General features: G+C 41.8%; 1 protein-coding gene across 2 annotated transcripts in view; it reads left to right on the top strand.

Moving 5' to 3' along the window:
* The first annotated feature begins 9251 nt into the window (after window positions 1-9251).
* LOC108715868 (low density lipoprotein receptor adapter protein 1-B-like) overlaps window positions 9252-16902 on the top strand; it is a 30645-nt gene continuing 22994 nt past the window's right edge. Inside the window, exon 1 of one of the 2 annotated variants that reach the window (XM_041561726.1) lies at window positions 9252-9430. In XM_041561726.1, the coding sequence (XP_041417660.1) occupies window positions 9343-9430 (88 nt within the window). In that variant the 5' untranslated portion in view covers window positions 9252-9342. Of the gene's footprint in view, window positions 9431-14580; window positions 14753-16902 lie in introns of those variants that run through there. The other variant, XM_018261384.2, reaches the window with a different exon arrangement.

Genomic DNA, 16902 nt, shown 5'->3' with positions numbered 1-16902 from the left:
AAATGAGGATTTCACTGGAGAGCTGATTTAGTGAAGCAGTGAAGACGTTTATTCAAGATGCATTTAGCACTACATGTTTTGGACCTCTAGGGTCCTTCTTCTGGTGAAGTTACAACACACTGAGTGAGTGAGGCCTTTTAAGGCCCACAATCCCATCCCACAACCATCATGTGATCAAACAATTACATACTAGCTCCATCTTCAGGCCAAGTATATAAATTACAGTCTCATTTAGAACATGGATACTACCTATAAGGTCTATCTCACAACTGACCTTCATTAAACATATAGTTTAAACAATGTAACAGTGTTAGATAAAGTATCTCCTACCATCTGGTTGTTTGCAGTTCAAAGTTATTAGTCCGTTTGTATCGATTCTACCAGATGGTAGTAACAGTTTCAGACTTTTTTGTGTTTTGCACATTTCGCTGTTTAGTAACGTGTGCGTAGCGTTATTTTCAGCGAATGCCATAACTAGCGAACACTTATTCTTGCGCAAGAAAATTCGCAAATTTATATTTACCGCAGATTAGTAAACTGGCGAAAACATATTCAGCGATAAATTTGTCTGTATTTTGTGTGCATATTTTTACCGCGCTTTAGTAAACGGACCCCTAAGAGCCAATAGATGAAATGAATAGGTACAGCCCCCCTAAAGTGCCACCCAAAACATGAATTCCTAAGTGCATAATTCCATGGGAGTTCACAGATAGGAGCAAGGGGGGGGGATTCCTGGACTTGTACAATAAAGGATATTCTCTTGCCATATGTATATATATATTGTTTTGTTCTTTTTTTAAATGAGCACAATTTTTAAATTACCATTAAGAACCCGCAATAAGCTTATTAAAGGCTTACATATTGTGGTCAGCATCCCTTCAAATAATGGACCATCCCAATGCCTATTCTACTGCTCAGAGCAGCAGTCTAGTTTAGATCTGCCTCTTCCAGGTCTGGACTGGGATTCAAATAGGCAGAGCATTTATTTTTTAGATGGGATCAGAGACCCCAATTTGGAAGCTGGAAAGAGTCAGAAGAAGTTGGCAAATAATTCAAAAACTATAATAAAAAAAAAAATGAAGACCAATTGAAAATGTGATTAGAATTGGCCATTCTATAACATACTTAAAGGGATACTGTCATGGAAAAAAACATGTTCTTTCCAAAACACATCAGTTAATAGCACTGAAATCCATTTCTCAAAAGAGCAAACAGATTTTTTTATATTCAATTTTGAAATCTGATATGGGGCTAGACATTTTGTCAGTTTCCCAGCTGCCCCAGTCATGTGACGTGTGCCTGCACTTTAGGATGGAACTATTTTCTGGCAGGCTGTTATTTCTCCTACTTAATGTAACTGAATCAGTCTCAGTGGGACTTAGCTTTTACTATTTAGTGTTGTTCTTAGATCTTCCAGACAGCTGTTATCTTGTGTTAGGGAGCTGCTATCTTGTTACCTTGCCATTGTTCTGTTGTTAGGCTGCTGGGGGGGGGAGGGAGGGGGTGATATCACTCCAATTTGCAGTACAGCATTAAAGAGTGATTGAAGTTAATCAGAGCACAAGTCACATGACTGGAGGCAGCTGGGAAATTAACAACATGTCTAGCCCCATGACAGATTTCAAAATTGAATATATCAAAATCTGTTTCCTCTTTTGAAAAATGAATTTCAGTGCAGAATTCTACTGTAGCAGCACTATTAACTGATGCATTTTGAAAAAAACACGTTTTCCCATGATAGTATCCCTTTAAATTAACTTAAAGATGATCCACCCCCTTTAAGATCTCTGGAGTTGCTTCACCTTTAAAAATCAACTTAACCTTAACCCCTGGGTGCTTTCAAACTTGAGATAATGTATGCAACAAATGATACCCAAAAATTGAATAACCAAAGAAACGGTCTGTGTCATTTCTCAGGCGTGAAATTCGGCAAGAAAAATTAGGAGACATTCTTTCATTTTTATAAACCTCCCCCATTGAATATAAGCTTTTCATGTCAGCTGGGAATAGGGCAAGCTGTGTGAGCTAGAAACACAAATATCATCTAGTTACATTTTTAAGAGAAAGACAATCAGGAATAGGTTATGCCTATTGGGCTGCAAAAGACACCTTATTTAGCCACTTGGTGGCAGACATCTATTCGTTAATTCTGTCTTTTTGAAATGTTGCACCACAATAATAGACATTCTTATACAGCTTTGTTAAGAATGTAAAGATAATCACTTGCAGGTAGAAGATAAACATGTTGTTTATATACATGTTACGGAACACAGAAAATTACATACGTGGATTCTGTGTTGGGCTTTTGTAATTTTAGGCAGTTTAATTATAAAATAGCAACATTTTCTCCTTAAAACCTATTCCAATATTTCATACGTGTTAAACCAAAATTTCACCAATTTATCTGTACTACTTTCCCCATGCTATCACACTTGTGGATGTAATGGTAAGAGGCTTGTGCTCTGTGTTTAAATTTCTACTTTTTCTGCTAAGAGTGGCTGCTATAGCCCTGCACCCCACTCGCCCGTTTCTTATGTCATGAAAGGGGACAGGGCAGGACAGACGTGCACCCATAAATAGACACTGCCAAAAGAAGAAGCCAGCACAGGAAGGTCACAAACAGGGAGAGGGAAGGAAAAGCCCAAATCCACCAGCAAATTATGTGTGGAAATTAGCCCGATACCAGGAGGATCCCACTTCATCTTTCAGCAGGACAATGATCCACGTCCAATGTAATAATGAAGTAGCTCAAGAATAAAAGGTGAATTTCCTGCAATGGCCAAGTTAAAGCCTTGCTCTCAATCCAATTAAGAATATGTGGCACTATTTAAAGATTGTGTTGCACAATCATCATCTAACCAACCTTAACAGCCAGTTGGGCCAATGTAAATGCCTTAAGGGATTTCAGGGACAAATACACACTTTCAGGGAGGATCAATCATAGTTAAAATTTAGTTGACCCCTAACAATCATTAGTAAATCTCCTGCTAAATCTTTCTGGAATATGCTTGCAATTACATTTACAGAATTGTGTTTGTGTAACATTTATGGGTAGGTCAAAGTATTCATACGCACACCAGTATTTCATATTCATCAGATTAAGAATACGCCACCATTAATGGTACAGGACTTTCCCTTTTTAGCAAATATGCTGATATTATTTTATCAGATGAACTAGAAACCTCTTGTTTAAAATATAATTTATTTCTGCTGTGTTCAGTCTCAGCTAGATTTGGAAAGGGCTAAAAAAAGGTAGAAGTTTTCAGAATTGAATAACAACTGGAGCGGCACAGGAAAAATTCCTGATATACACATTTCCAAGGGCCCCCTTTCTGAAGCAACCGATGGTAATGACAATGATATATTATAAAACATGCCTTTTGTATTTGTGACCAAAGATAGTTTGTAGTGTTTTGACAATCACCAATCTAAACACCAGTGTGCACCACATCCCACCCGTGACATGCACATAACTTAGGAACCAAATAAAAATGAATTGGAAATGATAACACAAGGAAATAATATGATGAAAGTATTTAGCTCTCTAGTATATGTAAATTGGATAATTCTGTTGTTTTCCCAAAATTAATGTAATCGAACAGATGATTAACAAAACAAGCTGCCATGGTCGCTATTTGCTTTTGCAGACTAACATGTTTTCCTAGAAACACCACAAGGTCAATATACTCTGCAGTGTTCTGTTAGGACATGTCAGTCATCGAAGAGTCAGCGGAGATATACAGTTCCCTATCAGAGGTCAAAATTAGCATTGCAGGTATGGGATCTTTTATCCAGAATGCTCGGGACCTGGGGTTTTCCTTTTAATGGATCTTTCCGTAAGTCAGTACAAGGTACTGTTTTATTATTACAGAGAAAAAGGAAATCATTTTTAAGAAAAATTGATAATTTGGTTAAAATGGAGTCTATGGGAGATGGCCTTTCTGTAATTCTGGAACATTCTGAATAACGGGTTTCCAGATAATGGATCCCATACCTGTACATGCAAATATGGGTGATATGGGATTCAATGATTCCGAAGACAGATGGCCCTCAATAGTAATTATTTTGAATCTAATGACTATATCATTCCATCACTAGATTTCTTAACTCTGTGGCCACTGGAATCTACTAGTTCATTGCAGTATAAAGGCGAGGTGTAACTAGTTATTTTAACAAAGATCAGTATGGAAGCTCCACGTATCTTAAGAACAAATAAAGATAAATAAGAACAAACCTTTATAAATAAACATACTTTTTCTTGGTTAAAGGAGAATGAATGCGTACCTAACATTCTTTGCTGTGATAATAGTCCCCCATACACAAAAGCAATAGTAGAGTGCTTCCACTAGTGACCCTGACCTGCACCCGACACTAACCCGCCCTGCTACAACCCACGCCCGCCCGCACCCGTGCTTCCGGGGTCCTTTTATAGACCCGCCCGCCGATGACGTCACAATGATGTCACAAAAGGGGCGGGGCGAGCAGATGCGAGACTATAAAACCGGAACCCGGAAGTCCGATGCCGGCATTTGAAGGTGGCAGGCGGGGACAGTAGGAGAAGAGCTCAACCCGCACCCTCCACCCGCGAGGAGCACTGCAAGGTCGATCCGCGGGTATCGGGCCAGCCCGCACATCACTAGCTTCCACCCCTGAGCTCATACCTTTTGCAGTACCAGGTCCACGCCTGCCACAGGGGTCATAAAGATACATACCTATCACCCCCCTCTCCCCCCCTATCTCAGATAGCAACAGTATAGAAACATAGAAATATATTTAGAAGCAAACAAAAAAGGGCTTCCAAGTCACCCTAATACAAAAGACAAAGGGGTATAAATTGAAGGAACAGTCTGATGATAAATGCTCTATACTGTATGCTAAACATGTTATGTGTCTTTATTATAATACTGTACCCCTTACCCCCCCCTTTTTTCTTCTGTACCCCCATATAACCTTGAAAACTGTAAAAATAAAGACTTACAAAAAAATAAATAAAAAGATACATACAGAAAAATACCAGTGGCACACTGAAATTTGAAAAAGTACAAGGTTTATTCACCCCAAAAACATACAGAAAAAAGGTAACATTTCAGGCCACCCGGGCCCTTTATCAAGCTTAGTGCAACAATCATGTTATCCACATTTAAAGTGTGAGGAATAGGTGTGGATCAAGGCTCCTCCCTTTCCCCTTTGTGACATCACAAAGCAAAGTGAATATATTAAGTCCATGAAAATCCAAAGTCTAATATTCCGTGTACAATCAAGATTATAAAGAAATCGGTGATACTCAAAAATTGTTGTTGATAATAGAAAAAATTTGGCTTTTCATCTTAAAGGTTTCATCTTGCCATACAACATTTACATGAATAGTATTTACCTGAGACCAGGCCCAGACTGCTATAAGGTGCCATAGAAATCAGTATTCAGTGGGCTGGTGGGGGCCGTTTGGGCCTCTGTGTGGGCTGATTGGGCCTCTGTGTACCTGAAATGCCAGGGCCTATTTTAATTCTCAGTCCAGACCCGCCTGAGACGCCAGAAAGACCCATTCCACATACTGTACTCAGCACTTTCTGAGACACATAGTAGTATGTTGGTAATGATGTCAGCACAGTGTGTTTGTTACTAATAACCTTGAAAGAGAAGAAAAGGCAGACATTGGAAGCACAAAAGGCCACAGACAAAGTTTTTTACAAAATCCGAAACTTAGCACGTTCCCCTGTTTACACTGTGTACAATGAATTCGGTTACAAAGGGTAACTCCTTTTTTCACCCCCACTCAGGTAAAAAATATTCGATAAAGATTTATTACCCTTGTGAATCAACATATGTAATTTACTTGTTGAAATGCCCATGCGGCTTACTTTATGTATGCGAAACCACACAAAAAATTTGTGATCGAATTTCCAAACATAAATCCACCATTCGTAGAGAAATGTTGGCACTGCCAGTCCCGGCACATTTTCACACAGCAAGTCATTCTGTGAGTCAGCTTAAATTCCAGGTGATTGACTCTGTGGAGGAACCAAGAAGGGGTGGAAATAGGCTTATGATGCTCAAGAAGCTTGAAATGCTGTGGATCCATAAATTGGACACTATATGGCATAGGGGCCTTAACAGAGAATATACACCTGCTATGTTTATGTTTGGGTAGGTGACTAGGTCCTATACATACAGGGGCAAATTCACTAAGATGCGAAGTTGCGCCAGGCACAACTTCGCCAGGCGTAGTTTCGCCAGCGCTTTGCAAATTCACTAAAATCCGAAGTTGCGCACAGGGGTAGCGTAAGGTTGCGGAGTTGCGCTAGCGTTGTTTTGCTATATAAAGGGAAGTTGCGCTAGCGAAGGCTAATTTGCATACGGCGCGAAATTCAAATTTCAATGGAGGAATACGTATCTGCACTACAAATGCCTAGAAAACCTTCAAATCTGCAAATAAAAATTTTATTTTGCCCTACACATGTGCCCACTGTCTAGGTAAGTTGCCATGAGTCAGGAAATGTAGGGGGGAGGAAGGGGAGCCCCAAAAAATGTTCGATCTTTTTCAGCCTATCAGCCATCATGTAGAAAACACGCCAGCGTTTTTTGGGACTTAGAAAAAAAATTTACTTTTTTTGAAACAATCCCTATCTACTCTATTGCGCTTCGCCAGGTCTGAGGTGGCGAAGTTAGTGAATTTGCGTAGTTTCATCGCTAGCGAAGATTCACCTGGCGTAAGGTTGCGAAGTAACACTAGCGAAACTACGCCAGCGTTCGTTAGTGAATTTGCGCAGTAGCGAAAATGCCAAATGCTAGCGAATTATTAGCGTTCGGCGCTTCGCGCCTTAGTGAATTTGCCCCACAGTGTGATGTACAATTAAATAATCATGTATGAATATATAAACTGACTTTTTTTTACTTTTTTCTGCTCTTTCAAGGTTATTAGTAACAAACACGCAAAGTGCTGACATCATTACCAACATACTACTATGTGTCTCAGAAAGTGCTGAGTACAGTATGTGGAATGGGCCTTTCTGGGGTGTCAGGTAAATACTATTCATTCATTTTTTTTAAATCTTTTCTTTTTAAATTTTGTATGGAAAGATGAAATCTTTAACATAAAAAGACAATTTTTTTTCTACTATAAACAACAATTTTTGAGTATCACTAATTTCTTTATTATCTTGATTGTACACGAAATATTGGACTTTGGATTTTCATGGACTTAATATATTCACTTTGCTTTGTGATGTCACAAAGGGGAAAGGGAAGAGTCTTGATCCACACCCCTTCTTCACACTTTAAATGTTGATAACATGATTGTTGCACTAGGCTTGATAAAGGGCCCGGGTGGCTCGAAACATTGCCATTTTTCTGTACGTTTTTGGGGTGAATAAACCTTGCACTTTTTCAAATTTCAGTGTGCCACTGGTATTTTTCTGTAAATAGTCCCCCATACAGTGAAGGGAATCGCTAACTTAGTTTAAGTTTAAACGCATTCACTTTTTTGCAAATCACTCTCCTTATTCTATTCATTGAAGTCTGTTTGCAGCTGCCATCGCTGTGATTTATCTGCGCATAAATAAATGGAGCTTCTCCATGGCAACATGATGCATTGTTTTTCTAGTGGACAGATTGGCTCAGCGAGGAGGAAACTAAAGATTTATGAAGAGCATGCGCACAGTGCTGTACAATAGCAAACTGAGCTTTGTTACTGCCCGAGGCAGTGAGAGTGGGGAATGGGTGGAATGTGGTGACGTTACCCTATTAACACAGAGAGCCTTCGAATATAGCAGCTTTCCGAGAGTACGTAAGAGAATTTAGGAAAACAGCAAGTGCTCTTAAAAAGAGTAAGAACAAACACTTATAATGCAACATTCTTAATTTTAACCTTTCCTTGTCATTTAAACAGGATTTCAAATACTTCTCTCTATGTCTTGATTTTTAAAGGATTGGACTTGTATTACACAATTTGATACTTTGCCCTTTTATATGCCTTAATTCAGTGGTTTCAGATCAAGTCCCAGGGTTCAGCCTTTAGTTAGGGCTCCCATTAGCCAGTGTCAGACTGGGATGCCAGGGGCCAACCAGAACACAGACATGGGCCCACTTTCCAAACTCTTATTTCTCCTCTCCTCACTCAACCTCTTTATTCTCCTAGTCTTTTATCTCTACATACTATACTCTATTCTTCCATTATTAATCCTCTTTTCCCATAAATAAATAAGGAATGACCATGAAATTGACCAAATGGTTAGAGGCAAGAGGGTCCACTGATACCTGGGCCCACTAGGAGTTTTCCTGGTATCCCGGTGGGGCAGTCCGACACTGCCATTAGCTCATAATAAACTTACAGATACATGAAAGGGGGTAGCTTTGGGGGGCATATGTCCTGCCCCACAAAAATGTTTTTCCATCACAACCTATCTATTTACCAAGTTTTATTTTTATACTGAACAATTCCTTTAAGGTTCTTTTCCACTGGAACTAGAGGCCCGAAGGCAAACAATTAAAAAAAAAACCCAGCACCAGATCCTTATTCCTCCTTTACAGTGGCCATTATGCCTTCAGATAGGGTTCTCCTGGTATGTACCAAATCTGGAACTGTCCATCCCACTCCCAGATCACTCACTAGAGTTGCCATGTGTCAAGCTTGATGCCAATGTCATTCATAAGGAAAAATAATAAAGATAAGCCTTTATAACAGTTATATTATTATATAGTAATATAGTTTGAAGACTGGGTCTATGGTCTAATGTTTTCTGGAGGGTAATGTAGTGTGTCCAACTGTCCATCATTTCAGAATGAATGGGATTTACACAAAGCAAATGTTATGGAATTCAGAATGGAATACACCATTTATGTGGACAGACTACATCAGACTACATGGCCCAACTAGTTCTGCCATCAAAAACAAAAGCGTTTCTGCGCTATTGGTTGTTATATATTTCTTTATCCAGGTTAGATTATTTTGTTCAGGGAGCAGCTAATCAGTCAGTAACCATCTGATAGAGTGTCATTAATAGTGTAGCTATATGAAAATAAAGGGAATAATAGTGTCAAAAAATTGTTTTACTGCAACGAAAAAAAAGTAGATGTAAAACTAGCGGCCCTCCACCTGCGATCTGCAATAGCCACTATTCTTCAGTAGCTATGTGGAGGCAACTCAGAGAAGCTGTCCCTTCAACAGGTCTGTGCTGGGAGTCCCAAGGCGGAGAGGGTGTGTCCATGCTCGGGACATCTGATCCTATTTACATAAATATTACCTCCCTCCTCAGAGACGTGATCATTCCTCGACCACGCTGGCAGGGAGGGAGAGGGAAAAGTTTGTGGGACTTGGAAAGTTCGTGAGTGGAGCCGAGTGGGGAGATGGATGCGCTCAAGTCTGCGGGGAGGGCGATCATTAGGAGTCCGAGCATTGCCAAGCAGAGCTGGGGAGGAGGAGGCAAGCACAAGAGTAAGTGCGGCTGTTGCTATTAAGTGTGTATTCAAATTTGCTCCCTAGTTCAACCTGTTGTTGAGTATTAGTTGGACAGCAGGTTGGATAAGCTCTTCTATAGCTAGAATAGTCCCATATGGTTTCTATTAGGCTCAAGGGCAGAGTTCCTCTCCCGCCCCAGGCACACAACCCAGTGTGGATACGTGTACAGTATGTGTGACCCAGGCTCCTGCTGATTGGATTGGAGTTGAGCGCTGCTGCATGAGCAAACACAACATAAGGCTTGTCTTGTACTTGTAGGCAAAGGATCCCCCTACCCTCCTTCAGCTGTGTTTCCCATGATCTTAATAAAAACACAGAGACTTCTATGGTGGCAAAATCTGTGTAGGTCACATTTTTATTTAATAATCTTATATAAAGTACTAGGTACACCCATGATCAGAAAATCATCCAAATAGTGAACTATAGCTTTGTTGCCTGTTCTTTAACAATGCAAATAATTACTGAAAGTCTTGAAAAATGAGCAAGATATTGCACATCCCAGGGGTAAACTTAGGTTCACATAAAATGCTCCCTGGAAACAACAACCTGTCAACCTAAAACTGTCTGGATATAATGGTAAAAGCCTGAATGCAGATTCTATATCTACCTTTGCCAACAATGCCCTTGCCTCTTTACTATCCCCCCCTTCCCGCCCTTCCACCTCGTGGACCCCTGGGCCCTGCCTGCCTCCCGCTTCCTGAAATTACTGGGGTAAAGTTGATGGGGGCGAGCATCTCATCTGCCTCCCTGTGTGCCCCCCTATGTGAGCCTCCAAACCTCTCTATCCAGACTCCCAGCAGTGCGATCCGCTCCGGCTCCACTCCTTTCTCTGGCCGCAGTGATGTCACTGAAGTCTCACGATATCTCCCGCACTTCCTGGTCCTCGCCGCCATCTGCATCCAACCTCACCTGCCACTTTCCTTATCCACGCCGAGCCTTCATGGACCTCTGCTGACCATGCCTTCTTCCAACCGGCGCCTTCTGCTGGAGGAGAAAAGCTTACCTTCCTTTTTGATCTGGGGCTGGTGATCGCAGCGATCTCCCATTCTTCACAGAACCTATGAGGACACAGCACCCTTCTTGGAGCACCCATTCTTCCTTTCTTCACCTTCATCTCAACCGAAGTCTTCACAGAGCTGCAGCTTCAGGCACACGTCCTGTAGAGGAGACAAAAAAAGTTATCTACCTGCTCAACGTTTACCTTAAAAATCCCTTCCTGTTTACCTGCCCCCCAGTTCAGCCCCACAGTCTCATGCCAGGGCAGCGTTGCTCTGGCATAATAACAGTTAACATGGGAAACATTTGGTCTCAGGCTCACAGAGACTCTTGATTGCAAATCTCACCAGGGGGGCTGTGGAAAGATGACATCCATATCTGCCTTCTGAGACAGTTTGGAGTCACACCATTTGGGCAAGAAAGCTGGGCCAGTCCGTTCTTTGATCGGTTGATCAAAGAACAGAGCTGTGGATCTAGAGCAGCGGGGGGGGGGGATAGTTAGTAGAAAATATGGATTATAGTAAAGGATCCATATCTCCTGTGTCATAGGATTCACATCCTCATAACTTACATATTGCTTACGGGGAGGTCACATGCTTCCTAATGATACCAAACAGGGCCAGCCTATACCCACCAGTTAGGAGGGATGGTTCCTTGGGGACTGGAAAATGGGACCCCATTAGTGTTTGGTACCGTTCTGATTGCCCACAAATGGATCACAGCCTACCCATGTTTTTATTATAATATGGGGTACTGGCAAGTACAGATATTATATTGGGGAATCTTGCCTGAAAATAACAATCCCCCTGCAGGCGTCATACCTGGGCACTCCTACCTCATGCATAAGGTAATGAGGGGAATGTCGCAGCAGGCAATAAAAAAGTTAATAGACCCAGTACCCAATGTTGTACAAGGAGGCTCCATATCGGTAGATTGTATGCCCATTGTTTCCTGACTCTTGCCTCAGAGGACACAACAGGAACTTCTAAACTTGGTAGAGTAGGGCTTTCTTTGTGTTTTACTCTCTTTTATTTTATTTACTGTATTTTCTATTTTATGTCTTCTTTGTAATATATTCTTTTATATACATGCACTGTTACTTTTAATACTAAATACATTTTAATTCGTTTTGTCCTTGTGCTCTAACAAACTCATAGCCCATATGAATGCTTGTGCCTAAGTGTATTAAATCTTTGCATGTGTGGAAAGTTGCCTATTTATATGTTGAATAACTAGTACGGCTAGCAGGAAAGTGTGTTTCAATGTAAATTAACCCTTTGGTTGCTGAAGTGCTTGTTGAACTAGTAGGATCTTACCCTGACTAAATACCATAGGAGAGAGTGTTTGATGCATTTCTGTAGTGTGAGTTATTACCTGTTATAGAGGGCAGGGAAATAGCCACATTAGGTTTCTATCGCCAGTTAATGATAGATGGTGGCAGCAAATTCATTTTGTGGGTGTTGGTGTGTTTTGGGGTGTCTAATGTTAGTCTAACCTGTGTGTAAGGTGATTGAGAGAGTGTAACCCCTTAAAACCAAACCCAAGAGTTATGTGTGGTTGAAAGTCCCGTTTTCGTGACACCCAGCCTGCCCCTTTTTTCCCTGCCAAAAGTCCCTTCTCCATTGTTCTACCCTCGGTGGGATTGGGGAGGTTTGGGGGCCCAAACCACACGTTCACATCTACGGGGGGCCCTTCCTACCGTCACTTGAGCCCTATGAAGGCCTGGTTCCCCATTTGTTCCACAGTCCTAGAAAGTGAGGCTGTGCTTACGATTTCTCCTCTCTAAACAACACCAAACTCGCTGCCTTGACGTGTGTAATAATGCTACTCGCTACTTTCCCTTTGCTTTCTAGAGTCCTGCCATAAAGTAGAATGGCGTATCTATTAGGGATGCACCGAATCCAGGATTTGGTTCGGTATTCGGCCAGGATTCGGACATTTTCAGCAGGAGTCAGATTCAGCCGAATCCTTGAGAGAACCGAATCAGAATCCTTAAAATTATGTGACTTTTTGTCACAAAACATGGAAGTAAAAATTTTTTGCACTATTTTTCTCTCCCCTCGCTGAGTTGCTTATGCAAATTAGGGTTCAGATTCTGTTCGGTATTCAGCCGAATCTTTCATGAAGGATTTGGGGGTTCGGCCGAATCAAAAAAAGTGGATTCGGTGCATCCCTAGTATCTATCTGGGGGCATTGGTTTGTTTGCTCTCCCTTTCCTGTCAGAATGAGCTCAGCCTGAAGTCACATGAGCAAGTATACAAACTGCTAACAACATGACTGACTGACAAGGAGTGTGGGCCTGTGACACTGGCAGTACTGTTACTACACATCCTTGTGTCAACAATCTGCATTAGCTGTATAGTTGCACTTGCAAACAATGAATTAGTCTTCTTGTTACTTTGGTTTTTTGTTCCCAGAATGCCAACTGTGTGGGCACAAACAAATATTTTGTGTATCTGGGAGCTTCATGGTATGTGCCCTTAACAGACCCCAGAACTTAGAATAAAACATATAATAGAGACAGGTTTACAGTCAAACCACAATTTTCCATTCCTACATTTTATGTTTTACCTGGATTTTATGGGGTTTTCTCAATTCTAATGTATTTGAGTGAGTGTATTTGCAGGAATTTAAATGTTACAGTGCATATTCTCCACCTTCATTTTTTCCCATGCCTGTTTGTTTTGTGTCCCAGCATGGCTGCCCCTGCCCACACCAAAACTTTGTGTTGTTTCCCCAACCAAGTACCACACCTCTGCTGGGGGAAACCATTTACCCCCAAAGTGCCTATTCTATTTTTTGCTTCACTCCTTATATTTGGGTCCTTTATAGTTTTCAGTTAGTCTCTTGTAAGGGATGTAATGTGTCTGTCTGTGGGTACCCTTGGTACACTGCAGCAACAATACCAAACTACCAGAAATTTTTCACCTTTAGGTTAACTTTTTAGCATGTTATAGAATGGCCTTATATTAACTTATTATAAAAAAAAACAAAAGCCAGATTTAAAAATTACATTTGCTTTCCAATTCTGTTCATCTGCCAATTTAAAGGACAAGTAAATATTAATACACTTGGGGATGATAATCTGTTTGGCACCCTAACATATTGGCACCCCCCCAGAGTATTAACTATTTGTTGTCATTGTTCCTCTAGATAGCTACTTGGTTGTTGTCACTGATACCGGTTGCCATGTGAGACTACAAGCATAGTAGACTGTTTGGTTCAGGAACAGGTTAAAAAAATAAACACTTAAGGGCTAGTCCACACGGGGAGATAGCGACGCGTTTGCGGTCGCCGCGACCGGCGCAGGCGACAGTTTTGTATGGGCGCCTATGTAAAAACGCCTGTGCTAACCACACGAGGCGATGCGCTTTTCAACAGTCGCCTGAAAAAGCCTGGCGAGGCATTTTCAGGCGACTGTTGAAAAGCGCATCGCCTCGTGTGGTTAGCACAGGCGTTTTTACATAGGCGCCCATACAAAACTGTCGCCTGCGCCGGTCGCGGCGACTGTCGCGGCGCTTTGTCGCCGCGACCGCAAACGCGTCGCTATCTCCCCGTGTGGACTAGCCCTAAAAGTAAACAACAGTCTAGGACTGGATGATGTTAAACCCCAGGGTTCTAAAAAATTATTTTGTGATTCTTAAACCATTATATATCAGAATTCTTTGTGTGTTATGGTGCAAAAATAAAAACTTTTAGATAGGGTAATAAAGTAAATAAATGTGGACAGACTACATTGCCCAACTAATTCTGCCATCAAAAACAAAAGCGTTTCTGCCCTATTGGTTGTTATATATTTCTTTATCCAGGTTAGATTATTTTGTTCAGGGAGCAGCTAATCAGTCAGTAACCATCTGATAGAGTGTCATTAATAGTGTAGCTATATGAAAATAAAGGGAATAATAGTGTCAAAAAGATTGTCTTACTGCAACGAAAAAAAACAGAAGTAAGTGTAAAACTAGCGGCCCTCCACCTGCGATCTGCAACTGTCACTATTCTTCAATAGGCAAGTGGAGGCAACTCAGAGGAGCTGTCCCTTTAACAGTTCTGTGCTGGGAGTCCCAAGGCGGGGAGGGTGTGTCCATGCTCAGGACATCTGATCCTATTTACATAAATATCACCTCCCTCCTCAGAGACTTGATCATTCATCGACCCCGCTGACAGGGAAAAGTTTGTGGGACTTGGAAAGTTTGTGAGTGGAGCCGAGTGGGGAGATGGATGCACTCAAGTCTGCAGGGAGGGCGATCATTAGGAGTCCGAGCATTGCCAAGCAGAGCTGGGGAGGAGGAGGCAAGCACAAGAGTAAGTGCAGCTGTTGCTATTAAAGGAACAGTAACAGCAAAAAATGAAATTGTTTTAAAGTAATAAAAATATAATGCAGTGTTGCCCTGCACTAGTAAAACTGCTGTGTTTGCTTCAGAAACTCTACTATAGTTTTATAAACAAGCTGCTGTGTAGCCATGGGGGCAGCTATTCAAAGGAGAAAAGGCTCAAGTTAAACAGCAGATAAGCTCTGTAGAACATAATGTGTTATCTGTTCTCCATTATTTATCCTGTGCCATATAGCTGTTTTTCAATTGCCGCCATTGCTACTCAGCAGCTTGTTTGTATGAACTATAGTAGTGTTTCTGAAGCAAACACACCAGTTTTACCAGTGCAGGGCAAAACTACATTATATTTTCGTTACTTTAAAAACACTTTCAATTTTTGGTGTTACTGTTCCTTTAAGTGTGTATTCGAATTCGCTCCCTAGCTCAACCTGTTGTTACACTACTAAGCCTTACGAGACTTTTGCTTGGAAAGTCGGGAGTATTAGTTGGAGGTCATGTTGGATAAGCTCTGCTATAGCTTGAACAGTCCCATCTGGTTTCTATTAGGCTCAAGGGCAGAGTTCCTCTCCCGCCCCAGGCACAGGATACGTGTACAGTATGTGTGACCCAGGCTCCTGCTGATTGGATAGAGTTGAGCGCTGCTGCATGAGCAAACACAACAAAAGGCTTGTCTTGTCCTGTATGTGTTTGTTCCAGAGTCCCAGACAGTGAGGTGGTGCATACAATTTCTCCTCTCCAAACAACACCAAACTCACTGCCTTGACATGTGTAATAATGCTACTCGCTGCTTTCCCTTTGCTTTCTAGAGTCCTGCCATAAAGTCAAATGGTGTATCTATCTGGGGGCATTGGTTTGTTTGCTCTCCCTTTCCTGTCAGAATGAGCTCAGCCTGAAGTCACATGAGCAAGTATACAAACTGCTAACAACGTGACTGACTGACAAGGAGTGTGGGTCTGTGACACTGGCAGTACTGTTACTACATACATGCATTAGCCGTATAGTTGCAAACAATGAATTAGTCTTCTTGTTACTTTGGTTCTTTTGTTCCCAGAATGCCAACTGTGTGGGCACAAACAAATATTTTGTGTATCTGGAAATGCAGCTTCATGGGATGTGCCCTTAACCGACCCCAGAACTTAGAATAAAACATATAATAGAAACAGGTTTACAGTGAAACCACAACTTTACACTCCTACATTTTATGTTTTACCTGGATTTTATGGGGTTTTATTTGAAGGTCTTTTCAATGTATTTCAGTGGGTGTATTTGCAGGAATTTACATGTTGCATATTCTCCACCTTCATTTTTTCCCATACCTGTTTTTGTTGTGTCCCAGCATGGCTGCCCCTGCCCAGACCAGAAACTCCGTTCCAGTGTGAGTGGTATAGTGCTCATTAACTGGATTTTCTTCTTTTTTCTTTTTGCAAAACTTTGTATGGTTTCCCCAACCAGGTACCACAGCTCTGCTGGGGGAACCATTTACCCCCAAGGTGCCTATTCTATTTTTTGCTTCACTCCTTATATTTGGGTCCTCTATAGCTTTCAGTTAGTCTCTTGCGGTTGCCAGTTGTTAAAGGAGAAGGAAACCCTTTTGGCGCAAAACACCTACCTCCTCCCCCCCCCGGCAAATGCCCCTAAGTTGCTACTTACCCCTCGGCACAGGACCTCTCCCGAGGAGTTCGCAGGCGCCATCTTCTCCCGTGCGGTGTTATTCCTGGATTTCCCGGTTTGGCGGCGCATGCGCAGTAGGAGCATTTGCCGGTTTTGCTCTACTGCGCATGCCCACAAAGTTTTCCGATTTCTTTTTTTGGCAACTTCGTGACTCTCAGCGCAGTAGAGCTGAACCGGCAAATGCTCCTACTGTGCATGCGCCGCCAAACGCCGGCGCATACGCAGTAGGAGCATTTGCCGGTATAGCTCTAATGCGTATGCGTACTAAGTTTTCAGATTTCTTTTTTTGTCAACTTTGTGACTCTCGGTGCATGCACAGTAGAGCTGAACCGGCAAATGCTCCTACTGCGAATGCGCCGCCAAACGCCGGGCAATCCAGGAACAAGACCGCACGGGAGAAGATGGCGCCTGCGAACTCCACGGGAGAGGACCTGTGCCAAAGGGTAAGTA

This window comes from Xenopus laevis, chromosome 4S (genome assembly GCF_017654675.1).
Source record: "Xenopus laevis strain J_2021 chromosome 4S, Xenopus_laevis_v10.1, whole genome shotgun sequence".
In the NCBI taxonomy this organism is placed as follows: Eukaryota; Metazoa; Chordata; class Amphibia; order Anura; family Pipidae; genus Xenopus; species Xenopus laevis.
The sequence above is the reverse complement of the archived record's forward strand: the minus strand, read 5'-3'. Positions and strand labels throughout refer to the sequence as shown.